This window comes from Schistocerca piceifrons, chromosome 2, assembly GCF_021461385.2.
Source record: "Schistocerca piceifrons isolate TAMUIC-IGC-003096 chromosome 2, iqSchPice1.1, whole genome shotgun sequence".
NCBI classification, from domain to species: domain Eukaryota; kingdom Metazoa; phylum Arthropoda; class Insecta; order Orthoptera; family Acrididae; genus Schistocerca; species Schistocerca piceifrons.
This window is the reverse complement of record NC_060139.1, coordinates 548,795,496-548,811,239: the sequence shown is the minus strand read 5'-3', so window position 1 is coordinate 548,811,239 and position 15,744 is coordinate 548,795,496. Positions and strand designations below refer to the sequence as shown.

At 38.9% G+C, this 15,744-nt stretch overlaps 1 protein-coding gene across 1 annotated transcript; it reads right to left on the bottom strand.

The window, feature by feature from the left end:
• Positions 1-9,687: 9,687 nt before the first annotated feature.
• On the bottom strand, positions 9,688-15,385 carry LOC124775574. The gene is made up of 2 exons (XM_047250404.1): positions 15,199-15,385; positions 9,688-11,067 (listed from the first exon to the last, which is right to left on the bottom strand). Exons 1-2 carry the CDS (start codon positions 15,383-15,385, stop codon positions 10,895-10,897), a joined length of 360 nt encoding a protein of 119 aa, XP_047106360.1. The 3' UTR covers positions 9,688-10,894.
• Positions 15,386-15,744: the final 359 nt, after the last annotated feature.

The following is a 15,744-nucleotide window of genomic DNA, read 5'->3' as shown; positions in this document are numbered from 1 at the left end:
TGATTACGTTGCACATGGATCAGTGGTTATAAACTAGCTGCACATTTGAGTACAGAGAATAAGGTGAGAGGAGGAGTTGCCATATATGTCAAAAGATATCACTGTGTAAAAAGCTTGGATACAAAAAAGTTTTGTCTAGAGCAACATATAGAAGCATGTGCCTGTCAACTTAAACTGAAGGAGGGCTCTTTTATAATTGTAACAGTATATAGGTCCCCTCCTGGAAACTTTCATTTATTCGTGGAAATCTTGTATGCCTCGTTGTGCTATCTTTCAGATAGGGGAAAGCAAATTATTATTTGTGGGGACTTCAATGTTGATTCACTAAAAGAGTGTAATAGGAAGAATGACCTGGAAGTCTTGCTCTGTTCTTTCAGTTTGACATCTGTCATTAATTTTCCTACTTGGGTAGTAAAGGACAGCAGCACATTGATAGATAACACTTTTATAGACCAAGATAAGTTTAAAAACATAAATTCTTGTCCTGTTGAGAATGGCCTTTCTGATCATGGTGCTCAGCTAGTTACAGTATATGACATAGCTCCATTCAGTAATTCAAAACTACTCTCCAAAGTTGTGCGTTCAATTGATGACTCAACAATTAGAAATTTCAGAGAAAATCTTCAGCCGTTAGACTGGGATGAGGTGTACAAGGAACCCGATGCTAATTTAAAATATAACTTATTTCATGATACACTTGTAAGAAAATTTGAAAACGGTTTCCCCAAGAAAGTAGTTAAATCTAATTATAGGAAACCATGCAAAAAACCTTGGCTTACTAAAGGAATATCTTGTAACTGCAAAAAGGAACTGTATCTAACAACAAGAAAGAGTAATGACCCAGAAACAGCCAAATATTATAAAAACTACTGTGCTACATTAAGAAAGGTTATTAAAAAGTCCAGAAGCATGTGCATCATGTCTGAGATTAATACCTCTGATAACAAAATCAAAACAATTTGGAATATTATTACAAGGGAGACAGAGTAACCAAGAGTACAGGATGACAGTATTACCATCAAAGCGAATGGAAACTTGACAAACAACAAGCCGGAAGTCGAAAACATTTTGAATAATCATTTTGTAAATGTTGTAGAGAAAATAGGATCTAAATGTTCATTAGAAGAAGCAAGGCAGTTAATGGAAGAGGCCTTACCCACACCATTTGATACAATTGAAATTCCACCCACCTCTCCTTCTGAAATTAGGAAGATAATAAACTCTCTCAAGAATAAAAGCTCACATGGAATTGATGGCATTTCCAGCAGGATAGTAAAAGCTTGTCCCCAAGAGATAAGTGGGATTCTTAGGCACATATGTAATAGCTCTCTGAAGCAGGGTATTTTACCCAGATAGACTGAAGTATGCCATTGTTAAACCACTGCATCAACAACTACCACCCAATCTCTCTTCTGACTGTTTTATCAAAAATTCTCGAAAAAGTAATGTATTGTAGAGTAGCTTCACACCTTTGTAAAAATAAAGTTTTAACAAAATGTCAGTTTGGTTTCCAGAAAGGTTTTTCAATGGAAAATGCAATATATACTTTCACTAATGAAATATTAAATGCTCTGAGTAACCAGAAGTCACCCATTGGGATTTTTTGTGATCTCTGAAAGGCTTTTGATTGTGTAAATCATGGAATACTTCTAGATAAGCTCAAGTACTGTGGTATGAATGGGACAGCACTCAAATCATTTAAATCATACCTAACTGGAAGAGTGCAGAAAGTTGAAATAAGCAGTTCACATAATAAGCAAAAACTTTGTGATTTCTCAAACTGGCGAACAATCAAGAATGGGGTGCCACAAGGTTCGGTCTTGGGTCCTTTGCTGTTCTTAACATATATTAATGACTTGCCATTCTATATTCACAAAGAAGCAAAGCTGGTACTTTTTGCTGATGATACAAGTACAGCTATCACACCCAACAGACAATTGGTGAAATTGTAAATGATGTTTTTCAGAAAATCATTAAGTGGTCCTCTGCAAATGGGCTCTCATTAAACTTTGACAAAACACAGTACATACAGTTCTTTCACGGTAAATGGAATGACACCATTAATAAATATAGACTTCGATCAGAAATCGGTAGCTAAGGTAGAATATTCAAAATTTCTAGGTGTATGAATTGATGAGGGGTTGAACTGGAAAAAAAACACACTGTAGATCTGCTGAAACGTTTGTGTTCACTTATGCTATTAGGGTCATTGCATTTTGGCGATATACATCACAGTAAATTAGCTTACCACGACTATTTTCATTCTCTGCTTTTGTATGGCATCACATGCTGGGGTAACTCATCATTGAGTAAGAGAGTGTTCATTGCACAAAAGCATGTAATCAGAATAATTGCTGGAGCTCATCCAAGATCATCCTGCAGACACTTATTTAAAGAGCTAGAGATCGTCACTGTAGCCTCACAATACATATATATAAAAAAACAAAGATGAGGTGACTTACCGAACAAAAGTGCTGGCAGGTCGATAGACACACAAACAAACACAAACATACACACAAAATTCAAGCTTTCGCAACAAACTGTTGCCTCATCAGGAAGGAGGGAAGGAGAGGGGAAGACGAAAGGAAGTGGGTTTTAAGGGAGAGGGTAAGGAGTCATTCCAATCCCGGGAGCGGAAAGACTTACCTTAGGGGGAAAAAAGGACAGGTATACACTCGCACACACGCACATATCCATCCACACATACAGACACAAGCTCCCGGGATTGGAATGACTCCTTACCCTCTCCCTTAAAACCCACTTCCTTTCGTCTTCCCCTCTCCTTCCCTCCTTCCTGATGAGGCAACAGTTTGTTGCGAAAGCTTGAATTTTGTGTGTATGTTTGTGTTTGTTTGTGTGTCTATCGACCTGCCAGCGCTTTTGTTCGGTAAGTCACCTCATCTTTGTTTTTATATATAATTTTTCCCACGTGGAATGTTTCCTTCCATTATATTGAATCATATATATATATATATATATATATATATATATATATATATATATATATATATATATATATATATATATTCACTTATGTAATTTGTTATTAACAATCCGAACGAATTCAAAAGTAATAGCAGTGTACATGGCTACAACACTACGAGAAAGGGTGATCTTCACTACTCAAGGTTAAATCTAACTTTGGCTCAGAAGGGGGTAAATTATGCTGCCACAAAAGTCTTTGGTCACTTACGTAATAGCATCAAAAGTCTGACACATAGCCATATAGCATTTAAAAGGAAATTAAAAGATTTTCTTAATGGCAACTCCTTCTACTCATTAGATGAATTTTTGGATATAATAAATGGGTAATTTCCCCAACCGCGACAAAAAAAATAAATAAATAAATAAATAAATAAATAAATAAAAATATTAAGTGTCATGGTTCAAATGGCTCTAAGCACTATGGGACTTAACTGCTGAGGTCATCAGTCCCCTAGAACTTAGAACTACTTAAACCTAACTAACCTAAGGACATCACACACATCCATGCCCGAGGCAGGATTCGAACTTGCGACTGTAGCGGTCATGCGGTTCCAGACTGTAGCACCTAGAACCACTCGGCCACTCCGGCCGGATTAAGTGTCATGTAATATTTTGTGTAACGTAATATCGTGTATAGACAACCTTTTATTAACCTGACATGTTCCACATCATTACGAAGTGTCGTATTCATGATCTACGGAACAAGTACTAATCTAATCTCTAATCTAATACCAACTTCAATTTTTTGATGAGTTTTTGTTGCTGTTATACATTTGTGACTTTTTAAGAACTGATGAAATTCATTATCACAAATTATTGTATAATCATTGTATCATACATTTAATTTATTTCACTTAGACAGTTTTTATACAGAATATTGGAGAGGATTGTGGTTGTTAATCATAGGCCTAGATGCCAATGACATGTGTTTTTGCTAATTTTTTTTGGGGGGGGGGGGGTAGGGGGGGTTAACATTTTCCTCAGGTCTGCAGTTTCCTCAATTTTGCGTTTTCTAAGTCTGGACTGTGCAAAAATGTAAAATAGGGATTTTACTATATATAGCCCATTTCAGACTTCCATGCCAGTGTTTTTCTTTTAAATTTTCCATTCTTCAATGTCCATTATTACGTAAATCAACCTGAAACACAAAAGCCTATTAGTAAATCTTCTAAGCAGGGTAGCTGTAATCCCAGGATCCTCCACCACGATTGAAATATATTAGGGCTATTCTGAGTGTAGCAGTTAGTAAAAAACCCTGAAAGCTACCTAGAACAGATAGTTAGGAACACCAATCATGATGGAAATAATTGGATGTACATCTAATGACCATAAACAGAACTGACCTCTTTGAGGACATCTACATTGAAAGTGGTATCAGTGACCATGACACTATTGTGGCAACTATGATTACCAAAGTACAAGGGACAGCTAAAACAAGCAGAAAGTTATATACTTCCAGCAAACTAGATAAACAGGCAGTAGTATTTGTCCATTGTAGGCTGTATTGTAATTCATTACTATCTTGCTGTTAGCTAATTTAGGCTGAAAGCCATTATGCAAAACGCTTGCTACATCACATAATATCATGCTCATCACATTCTTTTATGTCACATACATAAAACCTGAAGTTGCAATGGAGTATGACTTCTGGTTTTATGTATGTGACATAAAAGAATGTGAAGAGCTCAATATGTAATACATATATAGCAAGTGAGCTTGATAATGGTTCACAGCCGTAATAAGCTAATATCATGATTTTAATAAAGCACAATACCGTCTACAGTGGACAATGTATGTTTCATTTAACACTTAGAGGCTGTGGATTCCCACAGAAGCAAAATCAGTAGTGTCATATATCAATAAGGAACTTGAAACTTTCAGCACACGGCAGGAGCAGATAGATGAATTATGGCTCAAGTTTAAAAGAATAGTTGATCATGAACTGGATAGAAATGTACCCAGCAGAACAGTTCATAATGGGAGGGAACCTTCATGGTATACAAAACTTTAAAGAAAATTCTAGGGAAATAGAGATTACTACATAATATGTGTAAAACAATGCATAAGGCTACAGATAGAAAAATTCTGAATGAAACACGTTTGCCTGTTAAGTGAGTAATGCGTGATGCCTTCAATGACTACCATAGCAGAATATTGTTAAATGATATCTCACTAAACCCAAAGAAATTCTAGTCATATTTAAAGGCTGGTAGTGCCATCAAACTTTGTGTACAGTCCACAACGAATGAGACAGGAACTGAAACTGAGGGTGGCAAAGCAAAAGCTGAAATGCTTTAACTCTGTTTTCAAATGTTTTGCTACAGAGCAAACCCCAGGATAATTGCCCCAATTTAATCCTCATATCACTGAAAAGATGAATGAAATAAGTATTAGTGTCAGTGGTGTTGAAAAACATCTGAAATTGTTAAAATTGAACAGTGCTCCAGGACACAGTGAAATCCCTATCAGATTCTATACTGAATCTGCAGCTGAGTTAGCCCCTCTTCTACTTATAATCTATTGTAGATCCATCAAAGAAAAACTGTGCACAGTTCTTGTAGACAGGTGTGACCTGTGCTTTTCCAAGAAGGGTAGTAGAAGTGATACACAAAACTACCGTCCAGTATCATTGAGACTGATTTGTTGTAGAATTTTAGAACATATTGTGAGCTCAAGCATCATGGGGTATCTTGAACAGAATGACCTCCTCAATGACAACCAGGTAGGATTCCAAAAACATCAATCATGTGAAGCTCAATTCACAATTTTCTCACAACATACTGAAAACTTTGGATCGAAGCAGTCACTTGGATGCAGTATTTCTTGTTTTCTGAAAAGAATTTGACTCAGTACCACACCTATCTTATTGTCAAAAGTGTGATCATATGGGGTATTAGTCGAAATTTGTGACTGGACAGAGGCATTTTTGGTAGGGAGGATGGAGTATATTATCTCGGAGGAATAGTCACTGTCAGATGTAGAAGTAACTTTGGGTGGGCCTAGAAAATGTCTTGGGATATTTGCTGTTCATGCTGTATTTAATGTCCTTGCAGACAATAATAATAGTAACCTCAGGCTCTTTGCAGATGATTCAGTTGTCTATAATAAAGCATTACCTGAAAGAAGCTGCATAAATATTCAGTCAGATCTTCATAAGATTTCAAAGTGTTGTAAACATTGACAACTTACTTTTAATGTTCAGAAATGTAAAACTGTGCACTTCACAAAATGAAAAAACCTAGTGTCCTACGACTATATGCCAATGAGTTGCTGTTGGAATTAGCCAACTCACACAAATAGTTGGGTGTAACACTTTGTAAAGGTATGAAATGGAATGATTACATAGGCTCAGTCATGGGTAAAGCAGTTGGTAGACCTTGGTTTAATGGTAGAATATTGGGGAAGTGTAACCAGTCTAAAAAGGAGATTGCTTACAAATCCCTCGTGCAAGGTTTTTGAATATTGCTCAACTGTGTGGGACCTGTACCAGATAGGACTAACAGGGTATATTGAACGTGTACAGAGAAGGGTAGAAAAAATGGTCACAGGTCCATCTGATCCATGGGAGAGTTTCACAGAGATACTGAAGGAACTGAAATGGAACACTCTTTCAGACAAAGGTAATCTAACCCAAGAAAGTCTATTAACAAAATTTCAAGAACTGGCATTAAATGACGACTCTAGGCATACACTATTATCCCCTATGTATTGCTCACTTAGGGATCATGTGGATAAGAGTAGAATAATTACTACATGCACAGAAACATCCAAAATATCATTCTTCCCTTACCATATGTGAACGTAACAGGAAGAAACCTTAATAACTGGCATAATGGTACGTACCCCCTGCCATGCACTACACAGTGCTTTACAGAGTATATACTGTATGTAGATGTAAAATACTCATCTTCATTTTCCGATGAATTCCAGTGATGCAGTAGCTGTGAAAGAATCACAAGTATCTGCTTCGCCAAATCTGTTGCAACTTCTTGTCCTCTTCATGGTGTAGCTAATGATGTAACATGCCAAGAGAAATTTCAAGTAATCAGGTTGACATGAAGTTTCACTTTCACAATTACATGTTTATTGCATAAAAACTGATACAAAATTGTTACTCAAAAACAAAACTGGTCCCTTCCTGCCCCATGGCTGTTTCACTGCTCATAAATTGTTCCAGTATTTACAGGTGACATCATCCATTATTACAAACAGAAAATTTAAAGATTACAATCAAAACTTGTTCACGTTTACAGGCAGATATTAGAAAATTAAATATTAATTCACTCCTCCCATACTGTAACACTGAGTTTTACTTGGTTCTTAGTTGTTTTAGTACCAAATTTCACACAATATGTTCACTAACAATGTGTTTTACAAAGTCAGTTATATCATGAGAGTTATCGCATGGAAAATGTTCTAATATGTACATGTGTTCTTTACATAAATACAAATGAAAATTTAGTTTCACATCTTGTGAAAAGTGTTCTGGAATTATAAAATGAGAATTGTTTATGATTTATGTTCAAGTATCAATTAGTAACATACAAATATTATTTATGTTCAAGTATCAATTAGTAGTATTCAAATTGGAGCAGAGATGTTTTGCACATGATAAAATTGAAATGAAGTTAATGACAGCATAATAAATTATGTTTTAATATAACCAGATAAATGAAATAAGGATGTTACAGAGTTTATATAAGCCTGTAAATGTGGCATCCTAACGTCTGAGTATACGCTTTATCTCATATATATCCTAACAAAAATCATATATTGGTACATTTCAAAGAGCTACAGCAGGAAGCAGAAAACAAAGTGTTAGATGTTGTCATCTGTGGAAAACCTGCAGAAATGCCATGAAGAGTCTGTATTGAGAATTATAGTGATTTACCAGCAGCTCTTAGAACTGCAGTGCAGTTGGAGGAGATAGATTTTGCCACGAAGCAATGGATAGATCACCGTGAATTTGCTTTAGATGTGCCTCTGGTAGGTGAGTGGTCAGCACGACGGAATGTCATACCTAATGGCAGGGGTTCGATTCCCGGCTGGGTTGGAGATTTTCTCCACTCTGGGAATAGGAGCTGTGTTGTCCTTATCATCATCATTTCATCCCCATCGACACACAAGTCACCAAAGTGGCGTCAACTCGAAAGACTTGCACCAAGCAAACAGTCTACCCAACGGCAGACCCTAGCCACACAGCATTTCCATTTTGCTTCAGAGGTCAAATATTACAAGTGTCAACTTAAGGGCCATATACAGAAACAATGTTGGCAACCAGAGTGTTATTAGTGTGGGGACTTGGACCACTGAGCATTGGATTTTCAGAATACAAAGAATGGGAAGTATCATTGAGAGAATCTGCCATTAAATTCAAATGGGAATGCTCTGACCATCACAAAGTATGCCTGGTAGACTGTGAAACTTCACAAGTTAGTGCACAGGTTGAATGCTGCTTAGAGGGCTTAGTGAGTGATGTGGAACAAAGTTTCTTGTATACACAGGGTCGCATGTGTCCATTATCAGCCTGGGCATGGCGAGCAGGAGCAGACTTGGGCCACCATGATATGAGTTACAAGGAGTTGTTGATAACACTGTTGAGTCACTGGGTATGACAGTACTTGATTTTACTGTTGGGAAAACTAACCTCGCGTCCGTCGGCCGTCGTAATTTAATATATTATTTACCACAAAAATTTATCGGTGATGGTGATTGTTGCCGAGTTATGTGGTGGGCCTTAATAAAACTGATATTTCATTTAATTTTGATTTACAATTAAATGCTTTTGTGAAGTTCTCCCTTTTTTTAATAATATTAAACTTGAGTGGAAATTATTTTTTACGTTAATGAACGTTAGACTCACTGAATCTTAAAGCATGAACATATAAGTTGAACAATGGAATAAACTTTTCATATTAATTTCCTCGGCTAGTCAGTTCACCTTAAAGCAAAAAATCTTTAGTTATTAATTACAATTGTGGCCCACACATGAACGAGAGTATTTCTTCTTACCTCCGTTAACCGTTACTTTGTAGTCAGAGTCCTGGCTCTGGCTCTTGGCTGTGGTACTGAAAATAAGAATCTTAAAGCTACGTATTTTCTGCAATGTCAGGCGGCTGTGGAGAAAAATGAACATTATGTTAGTAGCGGGCGAGTTTTTCACTTCCGCTAATTTTGATAAGTTAATATCACCATGTAATGGCATTGTTGGCTGCATCGGCTGCTGCGATTGTTGATCTGTAAATTACTCGAATGCAGGTTAATTCAAAGGAAGGCGGACATGAAATTGGGATCACCTCTTACAAACTAAAAGTGAACAATGATATTAAATCAATATATTATCTGCTTAATTAGTACAAATATGCTTACATTTGCCAGCACTCGCAAGATGTCCGTCTACACGCAACCAAGACAAGAGAAGAAGTGAAGACGACCAAAAAAAATTAACAAAAGAGCATATCTTGTCGTCCCTTTAGATCATTTTGTTATATTTCTTTGCCCTCAAAACTTACACAGAGAAATTATTATAATACGGATACATGAGAAAAAAGTATATTATTCAATTTTTAAATGTCTCTTCCTTATAAATACTGTCTTTTAAGTCTTTTCTTATTATTTTGCTGGGGACGCTATACTAAGTTCACTAAATATATGCAAGTTTTGCCATATTTGTGTGAAGGATATTCAGTGATTCTTGGGCTTGATTTTATCAACAAACATGATGCAGGGATTGATACATAGCAACACACAGTTGAGCTCAGTGAAATATAGTTTCAATTGGAGGATACAGTTGCAAATAAAACAATATTGCAAGGTTCACCTGTCACGAAAGTGATATAACCAGGAATAATACAATAAATATATCACTGTTGTGTGGTTTATTGACACAACACTGATACAAATAAGTCTGTTACCAAGTGCTAAGTTGTAGAGGAACACTTTATGGAAAATTATACCAATGTCCATGAAGTGACAGTGAAATGCAGAATTCTGGAAGAAACCACAAGTCCATTGGCATACTTAGCCTAGTGAACGTTGGAGTTCAAGTTCCAGTACAGCATTCAGATTCTAAGTCCAGAGAACAGCCAAAACAACATTGAACAGCAAGTCCACCACAGTGTAGCACTTCCGAGTTGTGGAGCAGAACATAGCGCAATGAGAACTGGCTTGTAGACATCGGTAGCAGCGTTAAATAAGGCCCCATGGTTAATGGAGCCAACAACTGGAGTTGCTGTATATTCTGGGTGGCCAGTTGCTGAGTGTTATGGATGACCAATCACAGTGGTTTGAAGCACACATTTGCAAAATTAGTAATGGACCACACATGGAGAAGTGTGGCCAATGATGCATTTCTCAGCTGTATATTATGGAGGATGCCGCTGCTTGGTGCAGAGATTTAATAGTGGTGGATACCACATCCCTTCCCCCTTGGGGAAGAGGGGAAACATCTGCTGCAAATGAACGCCACATCCATGGGTGTGTCATTGGTGACTCGGGCACAGGTGTATACATACAATAACACCCCAGCCGGAGGTGAAGGTTGTATGATGTGGACCTTGGCAGCAGAGCAGGCGAAGCAGGAGGAGACAGTGGCCTGTCTTCATCTTCATCTTGAATTACTTGTGGTTGGTGAGCGGATGACATCTTGTTGTCCAAGAATGGCAGGCTGCGGGGCTGGATGATGTCTGGAATAAGTTGCTCTTGTTGGGGTGCAGTGTTGATCAGCTGGCTGTGGGCAAAAGGCATGAATAAGTCTGGTGTTACGATGCCTGGATGGCTCTGGATAGGTTGGGAACTAGGTGACTGGTAATGGTGGTATGGAGAGGGAGATGGAAAAAACTGTTGGGAAACTAGTCAGGGACAAAGTTGATTGGCATGTTACAGAAGCTCACAGTCCAGGAGCTGCACTCTAAAGACCTTCTGGCTCTGGTGTTGGATGATTGTTGCCAGAATCCAGGCAGGTTGCTGCCCAAATCCTTTCGCCTACACCAAGGTCCCAGCATGGAACTAGGAAGCAGGCAATTGTGGTGCTGGTCATTGCGCCAGCATGAACAGGCTCAAGAGGGGGCCCGTGGCTGCTGTCTGCGGAGAAGAAAAAAAAAGGAGTTGGTGGGTTCATTGGTAGAGTGATCATGGACTTATTTCTTCATCTGAGGTTTGAAAGTGCAGGCCATCCTCTTGGCTTCTCCATTATATTATGGATGGAATGGGATGTTGGAATCTAGTGAATGACATACTGGGCACAGAAATCATGAAACTCCTCGCTATGGAATTGTGGACCATTGTCACTCACGAGGACTTCTTGTGTACCCGCAAGCACGTGGTGGCCAAGAAACAAATTAACGTCATTGGGCTGCCTGCTGGCTTTGGCAGGATGGACATGTTTGTGTGAGCTGGTCAATCTCCTGGTTCATGCCTGGCCAGTAATTGAACCTGTGAACCAGGATTAATTCAGGATACCCCTAGTGACCTCGATGCAATAGTTGTAGGACATGCTGATGTAAATAATAAGAAATATGTGGTTGTCCATCATTGGAAAGGGGTAGAATAACTCCATCGATCAACATGAGCTGATGGCAGGCGTTAAAGGTCTGACAAAGTGCAAGGGAAGCCTTAGGAGGTTGTCATTCAGGCCATCCATGGAGTATATGAGTCCGGACTTGTTGGAGTACCTCATCATTACCAATTGTGTCTGCGACCTGGGAACTGATAATGGGAAAAGAATCTAGGCGGCTTTTCCTTCTTCATGTGTGAAAACACACAATTTCTTCTTTGGCAAACTCAGGATCGGGTCCCCATGGAAGGAGGGAAAGGGCATCAATGTTGGTGTGCTCGGCTGTGTTGTGAAAGTGAATCTCATATTGGTAGCTTGCCATAAATAAAGCCCAGTGCTGGAGGCAGTGAGTAGTCCTGTCTGGAATCTTTGCTGCTGGATTGAATAAGGATTTATGGTCTGTTATGAGGTGAAACTTTGTGCCATAAACAAAAACATTGAATTTCTTTAATGTGAAGATGATGGCCAGTGGCTCTTTTTCTATTTGGGAATACCTGTGTTGGGTGTCAGTCAATTTTTTCAATGTATAAGCCTCAGAGTGCTCAGAGCCATCCACTTCCCTGTGAGCCAGGACCACTCCAACATCTGTATCAGATGTGTCCATTGCAATAACTATCTCCTTTGCTGGATCTAAATGTGCAAGGCACAGGGCTGTCAACAACTGGGATGTCAACCTGTGGAAGGCACACTCACAAGCTAGTGTCCACGGGAAAGCCACACTTTTTTACAAAACTGGGACAAGGGGGCAGTTTCTGTTGCTGCTGTGGGAAAGAACTTTTGGTAATACGATACCTTCCCCAAAGTTGCTTAAGCGTTGTTGGTCTGGGAAGTTTGATTGTGGCTTCAACACGTTTATCCAGAGGACGAATGCCTGAGCTGGAAATGATGTGGATGAGGTACTCAGTCTCAGGCTGGAAAAAACAACATTTTTCTTTTTTGCATTTGAGACCAGTCTCCCTTAAGACACTGAATAAAGATTTCAGATTGTGAAGGTGTTCCTCCATGGATCTCCCTGTTACAATAATGTCATCTAAATAGTTAATGCATCCATCCACTTTGAGTGCTAATTGTTCCAAAAACCATTGAAAAATGGCAGGGGCACTTACTATATCAAACATTAGGCATTTCAAACAATAAAGCGCATGCAGCACGTTAAGTGTAAGAAACTGTTGAGATTCTGCATCAAGGGGAAGTTGGAAGTATGCAGCCACTAGGTCTATTTTAGAGAAGAAGTTTCCACTTTTTAATTTTGACAGTAATTGTTCCAGCTTCAGAATAGGATATGTCTCAGTCTCTGATTGGGCATTGGCAGTTACTTTAAAATCACTGCACAGGTAGATCTTTTCCAATGGCTTTCGCACTATGTCTAATGGGTAGGCCATTGACTGGAAGGAATAGGTTCTAGAACCCCAATTGCATTTAGGTGAACCAATTCTTCTTTTACTTGCTCTCTGAGAGCTAAAGGAATTATGCTGGCTCAAAATCACAGGCCATGCATTATGTTTCCATACAATGTGCACCTCAGAATCCTTCGTGGTGCTGAGTTCCAGGATGAACAGGTCCTCACAATCCTGGCAAAATGTCTCTAGCTCTGAGTACAGAATATCTTCAGATACCAGATTCAAGAATCGTCTATTGAAAATCCAAATTTCTGAAAAGAATGAGGTCCAAACATGTTCTCTGTGAAATCACTGTTAACAATTAAGAAGATAATGTGGTGGATGACATTACGAGGTGCGGCTAGAAAAAAACCGGACTGATGCTGGAAAAAACATTTATTCACAATTATTTACAATTTCATGTTATCTCCTTCAATGTACTCTCCTCCTCGGTCTCTACACCGCTCCATACGAATTTTACACTGTTCATAGCAATGCTGCAGATCATTTTCGGTAAGTCCATACATTACTTCCGTCACTTTTTCTTTTACTGCTTCAACAGTCTCAAATCTAGTTCCTTTCAAAGCTGACTTGACTTTAGGGAAAAGAAAAAAGTCACAGGGGGCCAAATCAGGTGAGTAGGGTGGATGATCTAAGATGGGAATGTTGTGTTTTGCCAAAAACGTCTTCACTGACAATGCACTGTGAGCTGGGGAATTGTCTTGGTGAAGGATTCATGATTTTTTTTCTCCACAAATCGTTCCGTTTTCTCCGTACTCACTCACGTAGGGTAGCCAGGACGCTAATGTAGTAATGCTGATTCACTGTTTGTCCCTCTGGTACCCAATCAATGTGCACAATCCCTTTGATGTCAAAAATGGTCTGCCAGTGCGAGTGTCATCACTGGTGTCTTCGCGGCCATCTTTAAATCGTTTAAACCACTCAAACACTTGTGTTCGCGATAAACAATCATCGCTGTACACTTTTTGTAACATTACAAACGTTTCACTTGCAGATTTTCCTAGTTTGAAACAAAAGTTGATGTTAACACGCTGTTCTTTCTGTACACTCAACATTTTCCGACGCACAGACAAAACGTCAACTACTTAAAACAGACGCCACGGGCAGACTGAGTGCAGGAGGCAGATGAAACTCGAGCAGTAGGCGGAGCGAGAGTCACGTGACAGGCCACGCGACTTTCAGCCTTATTGCATTCGTTTTATTGTTTCACCAGTACTAGTCCGGTTTTTTTCTAGCCACACCTCGTATGATATGTCATTTTTCGGCAGTTCAACTTGACCACATACTGGAGTGGTAAATTTATTATATGCTATTAGCCATCTCTTTGTTTCTTGCAAGAGAGGAGCTCCAAGTTTCAAATAGGAAGTGTAATGCAGAATGCTTACAGCTGTGCTAGTGTCTACCTGTAATTGAACTGTTTTCTATACAATTTGCACTTCTACGAAAAGCTTATTGAGGTATCTTGATGGTCTATAGTTTCTACCAGATTAACATCCATCTGTTGGCCAAGGGGCTGTCTTGCCTGGTGGGAATTATGACATACATAAGCTAAATGGCTGTTCACAGAACACTTTTGGCAAAAGGCCCATCTGTCAGGACTGTCTTTATGGTGATGTTTTTTAAAACAATCCGGACATGACAGCAATTGTTTTGGTGCCCAAGACTAGTTTTATCAATTCAAGCGAGTTGGGGTGCATTATTGGTTAATGGTGAGGCTTCCTGCCTATACTGTTGCTACATCCAAAACGCCACTAGTGTGGTCATTGGCTGCTGGTTCAGATGTGTTTATGTTAACATCTGCTATGTTGACACATGGCTCCAGTTTCTTACCTGCTGCTTTGGTCACTTCAAGCCTTTGTGCTAAGTCCAAAACTTTGTCTAATGATGGGTCTTTGAGTTGAAGTGCCTCATGCTGAAAATACCTGTTTGTAGTACCCCAGATGATCATGTCCATGATCACTTCTTCTACATAGGACTTCTTACTTTTAGGCGTAACAAAATGACATTTTCACCCTAAACCTTACGACTCTCCAGCCCATCTCTATGAGTCTGGTTTGGCTGTTTCTTGCATTGGTAAAATGCTACCCAGGAGGAAATAATATGGATATGCCACTGGTAATATTTAGTCAGCAACAAATGAATATTTGAGAAGGTGAGCTCTGAAGGCCTAGATGAGGGGGCCAATTTGCACAGTAGCTGGTAAATCTCAAGTTTTGGCAAAGTCAAAAACAAAGATTTCATGAGGCTGGTGTCAGTTACCTTGAATGCATGGAAATGCTCCGGTAACCTTGATCTGCAGGCTTCCCAATGCTCTAAAGCCACATCTAAGGAAGGAAAAGCCTGCACTTGCTGTGTTGCACATGTCTGCAGTAACCTTTGAAGTAGTGGCTGGAAGGTGTTCAGTAGCAGCTTCTGGCTCTCCTCCTGCTGATGAATAAAGTTGCATGAGTAGAGCTTCCAATGTAGATGATTGCTAGCTTGTTGCCATTTTATTGTGGTATAACCAAGAATAACACAATAAATATATCACCATTCTGTAGTTTATTGACACAACATTGGTTCAAATAATTCTGTTACCAAGTGCTAAGTTGTAGAGCAATACTTTATGAAAAATTATATAAATTGATGGTGGTTATATCAATGTCCATGGAGTGCAAGTAAAATGGAGAATTCTGGTGGAGACCACAAGTCTGTTGACATTCTAATCCTAGGGTACATTGAAGTCCAAGTTCCAGTATAGCATTCAGATTCTAAGTCCAGAGTGCAGCCAAATCAACATTGAACAGCAGGACACCACAGTGTAGC

Coding starts and splice junctions, on each gene's coding strand:
- LOC124775574 (XM_047250404.1), bottom strand. CDS start 15,385: ATGCAACTTTATTCATCAGCAGGAGGAGAGCCAGAAGCTGCTACTGAA. Junction 11,068..15,198: donor AGCATTTCCATGCATTCAAG/GTAACTGACACC, acceptor TCTTCTCCGCAG/ACAGCAGCCACGGGCCCCCT.